The sequence below is a fragment of the Lemur catta genome, chromosome 9 (assembly GCF_020740605.2).
Source record: "Lemur catta isolate mLemCat1 chromosome 9, mLemCat1.pri, whole genome shotgun sequence".
Classification (NCBI taxonomy): Eukaryota; Metazoa; Chordata; class Mammalia; order Primates; family Lemuridae; genus Lemur; species Lemur catta.
This window is the reverse complement of record NC_059136.1, coordinates 24,309,557-24,323,147: the sequence shown is the minus strand read 5'-3', so window position 1 is coordinate 24,323,147 and position 13,591 is coordinate 24,309,557. Positions and strand designations below refer to the sequence as shown.

Sequence of the window (13,591 nt, the reverse complement as noted above, 5' to 3'; positions counted from 1 at the left end):
CAGGAAGCTCTCCCCAACTGCTCGTGTCTGGAGAAATGCGGCCTCTCTTGCTGTCCACACCTACCCCATGCCGCCTGCTCAGGACCGCCAGACCCACGCTGGCTGGACAGTATTAGGGGGGGTTTTCCCTGAGCTTTCCCCTCCTTCCATGTTTTCCTCTCTCCATGTGCAAGCAGGTAGTGGCTCTGCCCTTCGTCCCCTTGGAGGAAGGTAGTGGCAGGGACAAAAATACAGATAATAGCAAATCTTTCTGCCTTTTGTGTCTCACAAAGCCTGAGCCCTTAGGAAGCACGGCAGGTGTGGCAGGTGTTTTAAAGCACACCAGTTGAGAAGGAATTCTCCCAGAGGCTGGAGTGACAGGCAGGGAGGGCCTGCAGCCTTGGCCATACTAAAGAGCCTAGGCCTGTTTTCCCAAAAGCCAGGCTGAGGCTAAGGGTCTGTTGATTTCCCCCAAGGTGGGACAGAATGAGAGGCTGGAGGCGGGGATTGAACCGGCTGCTAGAAGACACAGGGTGGTGCTTCTGCTCACCCCTCTTCCCCTCTGCGCCTGCATAGGCTCCTCACAGAGGGCGGACACTATCCACTAATGTCCACTGATGTCCACTCCTGTCCACTCACATCCACTGACGTCCACTCATGTCCACACACATCCATGCATGTCCACTAATGTCCACTCACGTCCACTCATATCCACGAATGTCCACTCACATCCACTCATGTCCACCAAAGTCCACTCACGGTCACTCATGTCCACTCACTCACGTCCACTGATGTCCACTCACATCCACCCACATCCACCGATATCCACTCACGTCCACCCACGTCTACTCATGTCCGCTGATGTCCACTCATGTCCACTGATGTCCACCCACGTCCACTCATGTCCACCCACATCCACTCACGTCCACTCATGTACACTGATGTCCACTCACATCCACCCACGTCCACTGATGTGCCCAATAGATGGGGATGTTATTCCATGGGGGAAAAAACCTCTTTTTTCTTGGAAAAATTGGGGCAATGTAGGATTCTCCACTTTCCAGAGGGGGAAGACTTTTATTTTTTTGATCTAAAAATAAGTAGTAAAAATGAATAGTGTCCACTCACCGTGTGTGCGGAGGAGGCTTGGCCCCTTCCTGGGGTACGGGGAACTAAAGGGCCTTCCTCACATCTGCACAGGGACCCCAGTGGGTGCAAGTGTCTCCCCAGGGCCCCTTGATGGGGCCTCAGACACACAATTCCAGGCACACGATGGGTGCCTCCTGCTTGGCTCCCTAGGGGGGACCTGAGCTCCATCACTCAGGAGAGAGGGGACACCCCCCAGAGAGCTGGGTGACTGCACACAGCCCCCCATCCCTCCTCCAGGAGGGCGCCCACATCTTACTGTGAAGATAAAGATGTCATTCTCAGCACTCAGCCCATGGCCCCATGCCAACTTGCCAAACAGCTCCTTCTGGAACTCCCACTTCAGCAAGATGGCACAGCGCAGGAAGGTGAACTTGGTCTTCTGTGGGTGCAGAGCAGAGACATGGGTCACCCACCGGTGTCCCTGCCCTCTCTTCCCCGTCCTTATCCCCCCTGGGCAGACCCCTCAGGGAGCAGGCTCCTGCAGCCCTCTGTCCCCGGGCACTGAGGGTCTCAGGCTATGTAGCCTGTGCGTGTCCATCTGCCTGCTGCGCCCGCCAGGAGAAAAATGACCCCACATTGGTGTCTTCACTCCCTAAGCCCCATGGGTGTCCTGCTCTAATTCACACCAAGCTTCCAGGCAGGCCAGGCGTCACCCTGGCATCCTTCCCAACCCAAAGGCCAGAGGGAAGAGGGACAGACATGCAAGGAAGGGACCGACAGCTCACCAGCACCTGACAGCCACTGGCCCCTGGTCTCAGGACTCCTTAGAAAGTCCCTGTCCTGGGCTGACCTGTGTCCCCCAGATTCCTATATTGAAGTCCTACCCCCCAGGACCTCAGAGTTTGACTGTGTTTGGGGAAAGGGTCTTTAAAGCTGTGATTAGGGTAAAACAAAGTCATGCAGGTGGGCCCTGGTCCAGTATGCCTGGTATCCTTATCAGAGGAGGAGATGAGGACACAGACACATGCAGAGGGATGACCCTGTGAGGACATAGGGAGAAGATGGCCATCTACACACCAAGGAGAGGAGCCTCAGGAGGAGCCAGCTCTGCAATGCCTTGATCTTGACTTCCAGCCTCCAGAGCTGGGACGTGTCTGCCATTTAGCCACCCGCCTTTGGTACTTGGTTGTGACGGCCCTGGCACACCCACACAGTCCCCATCCCAGGCTGGCCTCCCACTCCCTTGCTGAGCTGGGGGGACTGCCCCACCTGGTTTTCATTCTCCAAAGCCCACAGCCTCCTCCTGAGTCCTCCCTGCTAGGGCCCTGCCTGTGCTCCAGGGCTCACCCCTCTGTCCCCCGTGAAGCTGTGCTCCTCAAGGGAGGGCCACCTCCTCTCCAGCACCCACGACAGGCCCTGCTCACAGCAGCACTTCATCGATGCCATGGTCGACAATGGACCCAGGAGGACTTTCTGCCTCCCTCCCAGGCTGGAACCGGCCTCGCCTTCCTGCCTTTGCCTATCTGCTCGGAGAACACACTGCCCTCCCTTGCTGGCCTGGGCAGAGGCCGGCCCCCAGCATCCTCTCGGGTTACCTCAGCCCTCTCCCTCCTTCTGGACTACAGCTGTGTCCCTTGGGTTTGATGGATCTTGGGCACAGGCAGAAAGCAGGTTGGGACTGAGGGAAGCCAGCTTGTGGGGAAGAAATGAGAATTCCAAGCAGTTCCCCAAGAGCTCAAGGAGGGGTGAGGGTTTGGGGTGGAAGAAGAAGGAGGACCCCTGGGGCTTATCCTGGGAGCCCCTGCCTGGAGGAGGGGCCAGACCTCCCCCAGCGCAGACAGGCCTGGGCCGGGCTGTCTGGTTGTCGGGTGAGGGCTCGCTCTGGCTCTGTGGGGATCGGAGACTGGGATGCGGGGTGGTGGTGGGGGGAAGGCCCTAGAGGCCAGTGATGCAGGCTAATGCTGGAGGAATGGTCTGCACAGAGTGGCGCCCAGGGCCAGCAGAGATGCTGCCCGGCCTGTGGCCAGGGGTTGGGGGCTGGAAGGCTTCCCTGAGGAGGTAGCACTGGGACTGGTCCCCAGGGCCAAGTGGTTATGCAGTGCAGAGGTGAGAAGGGGCACCTGGCGGCCTCACAAAGCCATGGCCTGCATGACCTGGGCCATGTGCTGCAGCTGGTAGGTCCAGGCCACCCATACAGTCCTCTGTGGAGAAAACATAGTGCCCTCCCTGGGATAGGGGCATCGGGCAGGCAGGGTGCAGGTGGGTGCCCTTGTGCAGGGCTGGGTTTGCACCACTGGCCCCAGAGGAGGGGAGAGAGTGAAGGCAGGAGAAGGACCCTGGAGGCCAGGCTCCCAAGGCTGGTTGTAAGTGTGTGTGTGGGGGGTGTCTGAAGCAGTGGAGGTTCCCAAGGTCCTGGGTTGACAGGGTGGGGTGGGGGTGGAGAACCTGGAGGCAGGTGGTTGAGGGAACTGCCACCTGGATGGGGCCCTCTCTTGTCCATCTGCCTGTAAAGCCAGGCCCAGCCTGCCCTGCCTGGCCCAGGTGGTCTCTCCAGGATGCAGCCACACTCTGGGCTCCACTCACTGGGCTGAGTCCTCCTGAGCTGCCCACCGACCCAGCTGGCAGGTGGGTGCCCCCCCTGGCTCCCCTGCCCTCCCCAGCTCCCCTGCCCGCCCCAGAATGGCCAGAGCCCACTCACTGTGATCACTTCGGGGCAGGGGTCGGCCAGGTGGAAGAGCAGCGGCACCAGGGCCTGGAAGGCAACCGTCTCAAGTGGCTGCTGAAACTTCTTGCCACCACTGTACATGACATCTCCAAACAGGAAGATGGCTCCTCCACGCACCGCTGCCCTCTCCTGGGGAGACAGGCAGGCAGGCAACAAGCTGAAGCCTCCTTGGCTCTGGACAGAGCCTTTCCAGCCACTGCCCGTCTTCTACCTTCCTTTCTGCCCACGGACTTGACGGAGTGGCCAGGACTTGCCCCCACTTCTACCCCTCTTTAGCTCAGGGCCAATGACCTCACCCAGACCCCATGGACCATGCTCCCCAGTTGCCCCTCGGCACCTGACACTCCAGCCCACTGCCCCTGTCGTGAGCTGCTCTTTTCCTGTCTGGGGCTGCCTTCTCTCCCTTCGGGCTCCTGCACATTTTCCTGGATCTGCTTCTTCTCCGTGGTCCCTCTGCTGGGGTTTCCCCAGGAAGCCTGGGGTGGACAGCGGCCACACTTCCACTCCCAAGCAGACCCTGCTACCAGATCAGTCACTTTTCCACTCCCTGATCAGGGGCAAGGCTCCTCCAGTGTGTGACTCAGTTTCACCTTTTGTAAGTAGTGGCTAATAACAGGGCCTTTGCCTTTGGGTTGTGGAGAGGAGGGAGCCCAGCACCTGCAGTGGGGCCTGGTGTCCTTGGCCTTGGACCTTCTGCTGCTGCCGCCACCTCCTCAGACTTTATCCAGCAGCTCCCTGGACACCTCCAGCAAAGGCGCCTCCCTCTTCCTCCCCTCCAGGAACTGCAGCATTAGTCTCCCCATGCCCCCTGGGGCTGGTCCTTGACTCCCCCACACCCAGCATCCACTCGATCACAGGTGCCGCTCGAAGCCCCTGTTCACTCTGTAGCCCCTGCTTGGCTTAAACCCTCCTCACTCCTCGCTTTCGCTAAGTTACTCGAAGCCCCAGAAACTGCTGATCCTGCCCCAGGCTTGCCTGCTCCCCATCCATTTTCCACGTGGCCGCCTGAAGGCTCTTTCTCAAGGCACTGGGCACAGCCAGGCCCTCTCTCCCCACCGCAGCCCCCAGTGCCCCTCGGGGAAAGGATGGGGAGTGGGCCACTCAGGCAGAACCTCCCTTCCCCAGGGCCAGGTTTTCTGGGCTGCCCTGTTGGTGGGCGCAGGCCAGACAGCTCTGCACCCCTGGGGCCACCCGCCACCCCTCCGCACCACACCACTCGGGGCCTACTCACGTCCTCAAACAAGGCCAGCAGGTGCTGTGCGATCTTGAGGCTGAGGGCGCCGATGCCCTGGACACTCAGGTGGTGCAGGATGTCACCCAGGACCTGCATCAGGCCCATGGGGTCCTCGGGCTGGGGCTTCAGGAAACTGCCCAGCAGCTCCAGCAGCCGGTTCTGGAGCAGGATCTCCTGCGGGGAGACCCAGCCCTGCATCTGGGACCCCTGCCCAGCATCGCGCACGGACTCCCGGGCATCCCTCATCCCCGGGCCTCCCCCAGTGGGACGAGCTCGCCAGGCTGCCTGGTCACAGCACTGGCACACGGGCCTGGGCTCCTCTGACTGTCCCACCAGGCACTGAGTTTCCTGGGCGGGGATGGATCGCTTATCTCCAAACCACGTCTGGGAGGGTCAGGGTTATTGAGTGGAGGGAGGATTGAGTCCCTGACTGAGGCTGGCTCCAGGCCCCCTCCCTGCCTCCCTTTCGTAAATGACAGGGAAGTGGTTAAAAACTACGGCAGTTTATCAGGGGAAAGCAAAGCCTGGGAATCTCAGTTCCAGACCTCCGACTGCATCGTGTGGGGACCAACATGTTCTGGAAGGCACAAAGGGCAGGAGGAGGAAAGGACATCCCGCTCGAGCGAGGTGTGAGTCCCCCATCCTGCCTGAAGCATGAACCAAGGACCTGACAGGTGGCTTAGGATTCCTACCTGGAAAGGAGGCCAAAGTCGCTGATCTCAGACCTCCCCCAGCTCAGAAATTCTAAACTCCCCAGCCCTATCCAGTGCCGCAGGGTCTCCCAAACACCACTACCTTCTCTGTCCCCAGGCCCAACTCGCTTCCCCCATGTGCCCCTTCTCATGCAATTGGCTCCCATGGAGACTCTTCAGATGCCTTCTGCAGTCGTCCTAGGATAGACCTGGCCATCTGCCCACATCTCTCACCTTCTCAGGTTGCATCAGGGTACTGCTGAAGCCCTTCAGGCTCAAGGCCTGCACCAGCTGGTTGGGATTTTTTAGGCCCAGGCTCAGGAAGTTGTTCATGGTTCTCCGAGATGCAAAGTGAGAGATATTCGGGCTGTTGAGAAACTGACAAGAGTTGGCACCGTCAGCCCACCAGTCTATTATGACTTCCAGGGAAAATCAGCCTGTACCACAGCATGAGCTAGTGTGGTTAGACACAAAGAAGCACTTCCAGACAGCAAGCAGATATGACATGTAATGCAGAAGTTAGAATGCCTTAATGCTGGAGGACAGGAATGGAAGTTCAATCTCTGACCTTCCTAAAGGACAGAATGCTGTGGTGATGAGCGGGGAGGGAGGGGCTGAGACGCTGACCTCTGTGATGAAGAGGATGGCCACGATATTGTCCCGTTCCTCGGTGCTCTTCAGGGAGATGGATGCCTGCCCCAAAATAGCCTTGAGCTCACAGTCATAGTGGGCTATGGCCCTGTCAGATAGAAGGGGCAGTCATACGGTCCCCAAGGGCCCCATTCTCAGACCTGGGCCAGAGGGAGACCCAACACCCCCTCACTCCTGGTAGACTTCACTCAATTAGGGAGCTGACCCAGGAGACTGAGAGTGGGGTGCAGGGTCCCAGTGTGGGAGTGGGGTGCAGGCAGGAGCCCCCTCGGGATGTGGTCTTGGTGCCCAAGTTTGGTGCTCACCTGGCCAAGAGGGTCACTCCCTCTGTGTAGGTTTCCAGGTGCTCAAAGAGCTCCCAGGCCTTCAGTAGCTTGAGGTGGGCGAACACCTCCCAGTTGTCGGTGGTCCAGAAGAGGCCCTTCAGGGCTTCCAGGCACATCCTGGGGGCAGGTGGAGAGGAGTTTGGAGGTGGAGGCAGAGTGAGGGGCTCGTTATCCACCTGGGGTCTGGGTGAGTTGTTGCCTGCTGGGTTCCCCTCACTCAGGAGCCTCTCTTGGCTGCTGTTGGGCACTCTGTCCCCTGCTTCCCCCACCCTAGACTGTAAGCCCACAGGTGGGGCTAGAGTCCCTTCCCTTCTGGGTCCCCAGCACTTAGCCCGGGGGGCACCATGTATGTGGGAGGAGCCAGAAGGAGGGGTAGATAGGGGTCCTGAGAGGGTGAGGCTCAGCCCTGCGTCCCACCTGCCCGGGCCAAGGGGCTTCGAGTCTAGGACGTCGTCCTGGTAGTCTGAGATGCCCTCAACCATGCCCAGCTCTAACAGGTAGTGGAGCTGGGTGAGTAGGACCAGCAGGATCCCTGCAAAGGCCCACTGGACCGCGGGTTTGTACTCCTGGGTGTAGAGGAGTTCGTACATGGTGCCCAGGGCCTGTAGCGGGCGACAGAGGGGGGCCCAGATGGGGCCCAGTGAGCAAAGGAGCTGAGAGCAGCAACCACACAGCCACTGTGTCCCCAGCCACCACTGCCTGTGTCTGGCCTCACCCTAGGAATCAGCATCAAGAGCCCCTGGCTGCTTCTGGCCATTCCTGTTGCCTCGCACCCCACTCGCGCAGGAGCTCGGAGGCCGGGCCCGTGCGAGGCTGGCCGCCGAGACAGGCAGGAAGCGAGCCCCACCCTCCGGGGCCTCTGATCTCATGGCTTTGCCTCTAACCCCAAGCCCTTCCTGGCCTCTCGCACCGCTGGCCTTCCCTTCCCTGGGCCAGCTCCACCCTCTGGTGACCTGCCTGGCCCTCACCAACCCCTCTCCAGATGCCCTTCCCAGTCAGGAGGTCCTTCCCAGACCACCCACCCTCAGACCCTCTGGCTCCCTGTCCTGGGCACCTCATTTCATGTGGCTGACCCCCCAGGGTCCCTTTCCTTGGGTCGGGCTGTGAGTGGCCACTGAGACCTGCTCTAGCTCTTCACTCAATCTTCCCCCAAACAGTCCTCTGGTCAGTCCTGTAGTCACCATGCCCCCTGCCTGCCTTGTCTGCTTCCTGCTGCCCCTCCCCTTGCCTTTTCAAAGGGCAGAGCTAACCAGGTCACCCCTAAGTGGAACCCTTCCACGCTGTGCTTTGCTTTTGTGGGGAAGTTCAGCACAGGCCACAGCCCACGGGCCCTGCGTGGCCAGGCCCCCTGCCTCTCAGTGCCAGCCTGCCCATGGCCCTGGCTCCCGGGCCTCCCCCACCTCCCTCAGCTTCCTGCTCAGCCCAGCCCTGGGGCCTCTTGTTCTTTTTTTTTTTTTTCTATTTCAGCATATTATGGGGGTACAAATGTCTAGACTATGTACATTGCCCTTGCCCCACCCGAGTCAGAACCCCAAGTGCATCGAACCCCAGACGGTGCGCACTGCACTCATTACGTGTGCATATACCCATCCCCTCCTCCCCCTCCCATCTGCCCGACGCGCGGTGTGTGGTTATTTGCAACTGTGAGTCCCGTGAGGAGTCTCCACAGCTCCCTCACGTGTTCCCACTGGCTGTAAGTCTGTGGGAAGCTTGACTTTTCTGTCCTGGCGGGAATCCTCATGCGGAGACAGTGCTCACGGCAGCGGTGAGGCTGATCAGTCAGCTGATGCCCCGGGTGCCCACTGGGCCCCTGAAGTGCACAGGGCCAGGAACTTGTGGTGAGCAGGTCGACCACAGTGCCCACCTTCCCACACAGCAATCCACTCCTGAATTCGCAGTTGCCACCGTGGCGCTGGCGTTGTGTCACCTGGGATCCCTTGGGGCCCTTGAATGACAAATGCCATTGCTGTGGGAGAACAGAGTGGGGACATGGAGGGGGGATGCTGCTCACCAGCAGGGAGATGAGCTGGGCCTGCTGGGTGGGCCCGATTAACTGCTCAGGGGGCCGCAACTTCATCTTCGTGTAGAGCAGGGTGATGACCTTGCGGGCCAGCTCGCCGTTGGCGGCCAGCGCCTTCCACAGCGGGAGGGTTAGCCTGAGGAGACAGGGGTGGGCTCACACCCCGCGGGGGGACCCATGGGTGCAAGGCCTTCTGTGCACTCCGAAGGCCACAGAACAGCCTGCCGGGCATGTTAGAGTGGAGATGGCGGGGTCCCTTGGGAAGGGTGATCCCTCTGTGGAGGGTCCCGGAGGCTGCGTTCTCACGACCAGTGTGGCTTGGGCCCCTGCTAGAGCTCTGAGCGCAGGTTAGTTTCCCTGATGTTCTTGCTCGCACCCCCTCAACATGTGACCCTGAGCACACCGCTGCCCACCCAGCCTGTCTCTCCACGTGCGAAGGGAGGACTCACCCCTCAGACAGCCCTACAAGGCCAAGAACCTCGGTGGGCAAGACTCACTCATGCCTGGTGACACCGTGCTCCCTGTCAAAGGCTGTGCAGCCTGTGACTGGCCCATGTCCCTACCCGCCTCAGGCTGTGAAGTGCTTGCACACCACTTGGGGCTATGAGAGTGCCACTTCTGACTCAGCAGGAGAGGCCAAGCCTGAGACTGCATTTCTGACGAGCTCCCAGGTAGTGTGGCCCTGCTGGCCCTTGGTCCATAGTTTGCATGGCGAGGCATCCCTGTCCACAGAATGCACCTTGGAAAGACCAGCATTACCCAAAGGGTGGCCAAAACTGTGCGTGCTGGGGCTCTGGGGTACCTGCAGGGGGTCATTAGATATGCTTCATGTCACCCAGCTGACCGCCAGCCTCTCTGCAGGTCAGCCTCGGGGGTTCTCCGAGTCTGAGGGATGCTTTCATGTGGAAGCCTTCCCTGGGACTGCTGGAGCCTTAACCCCCTCTGCCTGGCACGCCTTTGGGGACTCTGCCAGCCCCAGCCCTGGAGTCCAGGAAGGAGGGCTGAGCCTGGCAGCCGCTCTCAAACACTCCTGCCTTCACAGTGCCCAGCACGAGTCTGTGTTCAGAAGTGTCTACAGACTGAGTGTGGACCAAAGGACGGATGGGCAGGTGTCCACCTTTGGGTGTGTACTGAGGAGGGGCTACCTCTCTGAGGGGTGGCACAGGGACAGGACCACATCGACCGTCTCCTGGGAGTGCTGGGCCCCCAGTGCTGCCATGGCCTTCATCATGGTCTCCTGGATGTTCTTGAAGATGATACCCGGCAGCTCCCGGAACAGGCCTTGCAGGATTTCGGCCACCTGCAGGGAAGGGTGGGCAGCGGGCAGCCTCAGATAGGGCCCTGCTCTGCTGGGGGCCGCCTCCTCCAAGAGGCCATCTTGGATCTCTAGGGCCCGCGGTGTGACCCTGCGTGCATCCCTGGGTGGGACTGGCTCTGGGGCTGGCTGCTTGTGCCACCCCTTGTTCATACACCTTTGTTCCCTTTGTGTCCCTGGGACCACAGAGATACTAGGCTTCGGGGGGACAGTGTGGTTGACCACAGAAGAGCCTCCGTCAGTGGGGACAGGCAGTCGCTGCATGTCATTAGGTCTGGGTGGGTCTGGAACTATTGGCAGAGCCAGACTAAGGTGGGTGTCAACGAGTGACCTTGCCATCACCTGCTGGCTGTGAACAAGGCGATGTGTCACTCCTATTGCTGCAGCAGGGCCCTGTGACCTTGAGGTGAGCCAGGACCCGCTGACATCACTGGCCTTGGCCTTGCTACCCACAGCTGCCCCATGCTGACAGACGCAGGCTGCTGGGGGCAGGGCTGCCAGGAGGGGTACCCGCGGTGGTCTCCTCAAAGAGGTGCGGTGTGTGGTGTGCACACATGGCACATAGGCATGTGGGCACGTGGGCCCCTCCTGGTCCTGCAAGGAGGTACACAGGTATGGACTGAGGATGGGCTGTCCCTACCCTGAGCCCCCACCTGCTCCAGCTTGATGCCCGGATCCTGGAAGGCCAGCAGAAGGAGCTGGGAGGCCAGGTCGCAGCGCAGCCGGTCATGGTCCTGGAGGCTGTGCAGGAGCGTGAGGACCAGCTGCGTGTGCTGGGCCACCGTCAGGTTCTCCTCGAAGGCCTGTGCCAAAGCGGCAAGGGGGAGGGGCCAGGGGGCCCCCCGTGGTCAGCATCAGTCCAGGCTCTCACCCTGACACGTGCAAATCCCACATGCGTCTGTGCCACCTGCTGCCCTCTCCAGGCCGTGCACTGTCACCCAGCAGCAGCAAGTATGGCTGCTGCAGATTCACAGCTACCCCTTCTCTGGAGAACTGTGCTGGGGACAATGGGAGGGAGCAGCCCCCAGCCCCACCTGGCAGCCAGTGACCAAGCCCCTGCCTGCGGCTCAGGCTCAAGACCACCTCCTCCTCAGCTCCCCTTCCCTGAGAGCACATCCTCCAGGAGCCAGGAGCCTAAGACAACAGGCCTCTGAGTCCAGGGCTCCCTGAGAGGGGTTCCCAGGGGACTCCTGATTGAAGGAGTCACTGTTCCTATCACAGCCTGTCCCAGGATCTCAGGCCTAAGTGACCGTCACTTGAAAGTTGGGTAAACCGAGGCACTGAAAGATTGAAAGACCTACCCAACAGTCACTGAGTTTGGGCTGGCCCAATAGGCCGGAGCTCACCCTCAAACTAATTCCTGAGTCCCGTGCAGTGAGGAGACGGGGAGGGTGGCCCGAAAGGAGAGCGTGTTGGGAGGGCCTGGGCCTGAGAGTAGATGCTGGACCAGATAGTCCCTGCCAGCCCCCGTGAGGAGCCCAGAGGAGAGGCCAGAGAAGTGAGGGAGCCCAGAGTGGGCTCTGAAGATGCCAGCGGGAACCCTGGAACATGCTGCTCCAAGTGGGCCCAGCCCACAACCAAGTCAGAGGCTGAAGGGCCCGGGCAGGGTTTCAGGGGAAGCAGAGATAGGACACTTTCCCTGGGAAGAGCACCCAGGTGCTGTGCCCTCATCCGGGCTCTGCCCAGCCTGTCCCTGGCACAGGCCATGTGGGGCCTCCACTATCCCCATCCGTACAGTGGGCTGGGGAGGTGAGGGCTCTGGAATGCTGCCGCACTCTTGGGTAGTCGGGGTTCTGTGGAAGCCGCCCGGCCCGGAGAGACCTCACCTTCATCAGGTCGTGGAGCTTCGCCTCCCATGCCCTGGAGGTGATCCCTTCCAGTTGCTGTATCCTGTTCATGTGCTTGAGGTCCGCGGTCCTCCCTGTCCCAAGACCCGTGGTCGGGAGAACTGCTTTAGCTCGGGGAAGCGGCACCCTCCTCTCTGGCACGATCACCCCAGCTCAGGCCAGGAGTGAGGCCCGGAAAAGCCAAGGAGCAGGGTCAGCTCACCAGGAAATAGCGGGGTGCCCAGATTCTGCCCTCCACTGCTCCCCCTCGCCCCCGCTCACCCTTCTGCTGCACCAGAAGCTGCAGGAGGAAGTAGATGCACTGCTGGGAGTGGTTCCGGGTGTCCTCGTCCTTGTCCCTGCACAGCAGCAGGAGCAGGCCTATCTGGTGGCCCAGCATGGAGGGTGCAGCCTCCTCCTGGGGAGCAGGGGGCAGTGAGCACAGCCAAGCTGGCTTCTTGGTGCCACTTGTGCTGTCTCAGGCCCTCCAACTTCCAGACCCTCTCAGCCCGTTGCAGCGCTCAGTGTCTGGTGGCAAATGCTGCGGCTCCGCATCTAGGAGAGCCCTTCAGCCCCGACCTCCGATTCCTCATCTGTAAAAGGGACACTTCCACTGCCTGTGCTGTACCTATGGTCATCTCCCTTTACGTGTACCTGTATGGTTAAGTGTGTGCATGCATGTATTTCTCCTGGCTGCTTTAAGGTTTTTTTAAAATTTATGATTGGTTTTCAGCAATTTGATTATGATGTGCCTCAGTAGGGTTTTGTACTTACCTTGCTAGGGGCTCATTGGTATTCTTGGATCTATGGGTTTATATTTGGCAGGGCGCTTCCTGGTCCTCCCTCCACCCCACATGCTCCTGGAGAGCCAGGCCTGCCTGGCTGCCCTCCCTCCCTGAGGGTCTCGGGGTCCCAGGGACTCACAGTGAACTTCAGGGACTCCACCACGAACTTCAGGAGCAGGAAGATAGACTCCACCGCCCGCTTGCGTTCGTGGATCTTTTCTGAGCTCAACCAGGGTTCTATGTGCTGGAACAGAGACAGGAGAGCCTGAGGGAACAGCCAAGTCCCTCGGGCCCACCCAAGACACCCAGCTCAGGCATGGCCCTGAGCAGGCACTGTGGTCAGCCAGACCATTGGCCATCCTGGCCCGCATGGCAGCCTGGCTCCTTCAGCTAAAGGGTCTATTTCCCTATCTGGGCCTGGGGCATCTGAGATGCAGGGAAAACCAAAGCATGTTGTCCTACTCTCGCACAGCCACCACAACTCTCTGACACTAGACATGGGGTGTTTTCACCACACACCAAGCAAGCAGTTCTGCAGCAGATGCCACCTGTGTGTCCTCCAGTCCAATTCAGTCTGACGTCATCTACCTGGAGGTAGTGTCGGACCCCACAGGCTGAGGGCTCAGTCCCACAAGACTGCCCCCTTCAGATGCCAGTTGCAAGCCCTGGGTTGTGTCCTGCGCTTCTGACCAACTGGCTGTAAATTGAAGTTTGCACAACCCTTCCTTGGGTTTGATTAATTTGCTAGAGCAACTCACAGAACTCAGGGAAACACTTATGTGAAATTAAGCAATTCAAACTTAAAGCTTTTGGAACTTTAAACTATTTTAAGCCCTGAGAGGAATGTGGCTATGTGGCCTCAGTCAGACAGCACGCAGCTGCGACTTGTGCTTTTTCCTGTAAATGAGTAGGAAAGACCAAATGGCACCAGAGATAAGACCCCTCAAGA

At 59.8% G+C, this 13,591-nt stretch overlaps 1 protein-coding gene and 1 long non-coding RNA gene across 2 annotated transcripts; both read right to left on the bottom strand.

Annotated features, from left to right (window-relative positions):
• Positions 1–3,003: 3,003 nt before the first annotated feature.
• Positions 3,004–7,400, bottom strand: LOC123644384 (maestro heat-like repeat family member 5). The gene is made up of 8 exons (XM_045560463.1): positions 7,114–7,400; positions 6,676–6,813; positions 6,347–6,458; positions 5,954–6,097; positions 5,025–5,201; positions 3,767–3,922; positions 3,202–3,269; positions 3,004–3,118 (listed from the first exon to the last, which is right to left on the bottom strand). The coding sequence occupies exons 1-8, from the start codon at positions 7,284–7,286 to the stop codon at positions 3,004–3,006; spliced, it is 1,083 nt and encodes a 360-aa protein (XP_045416419.1). The 5' UTR covers positions 7,287–7,400.
• Positions 7,401–10,770: 3,370 nt separating this feature from the next.
• LOC123644651 lies at positions 10,771–12,194 on the bottom strand. The gene is made up of 3 exons (XR_006737202.1): positions 12,140–12,194; positions 11,858–11,952; positions 10,771–10,834 (listed from the first exon to the last, which is right to left on the bottom strand). It is a non-coding gene; the product is annotated as an uncharacterized LOC123644651 (long non-coding RNA).
• Between the last annotated feature and the right edge of the window lie 1,397 nt (positions 12,195–13,591).

What these genes read in the sequence shown, in the direction of transcription:
- LOC123644384 (XM_045560463.1), bottom strand. Translation starts at nt 7,286, where the DNA reads ATGTACGAACTCCTCTACACCCAGGAGTACAAACCCGCGGTCCAGTGG. An exon ending in CCATCCTCTTCATCACAGAG is followed by an intron (nt 6,098 to 6,346) that starts GTCAGCGTCTCA and finishes AACTCTTGTCAG; the next exon opens with TTTCTCAACAGCCCGAATAT. An exon ending in TGCTGGCCTTGTTTGAGGAC is followed by an intron (nt 3,923 to 5,024) that starts GTGAGTAGGCCC and finishes CTGTCTCCCCAG; the next exon opens with GAGAGGGCAGCGGTGCGTGG.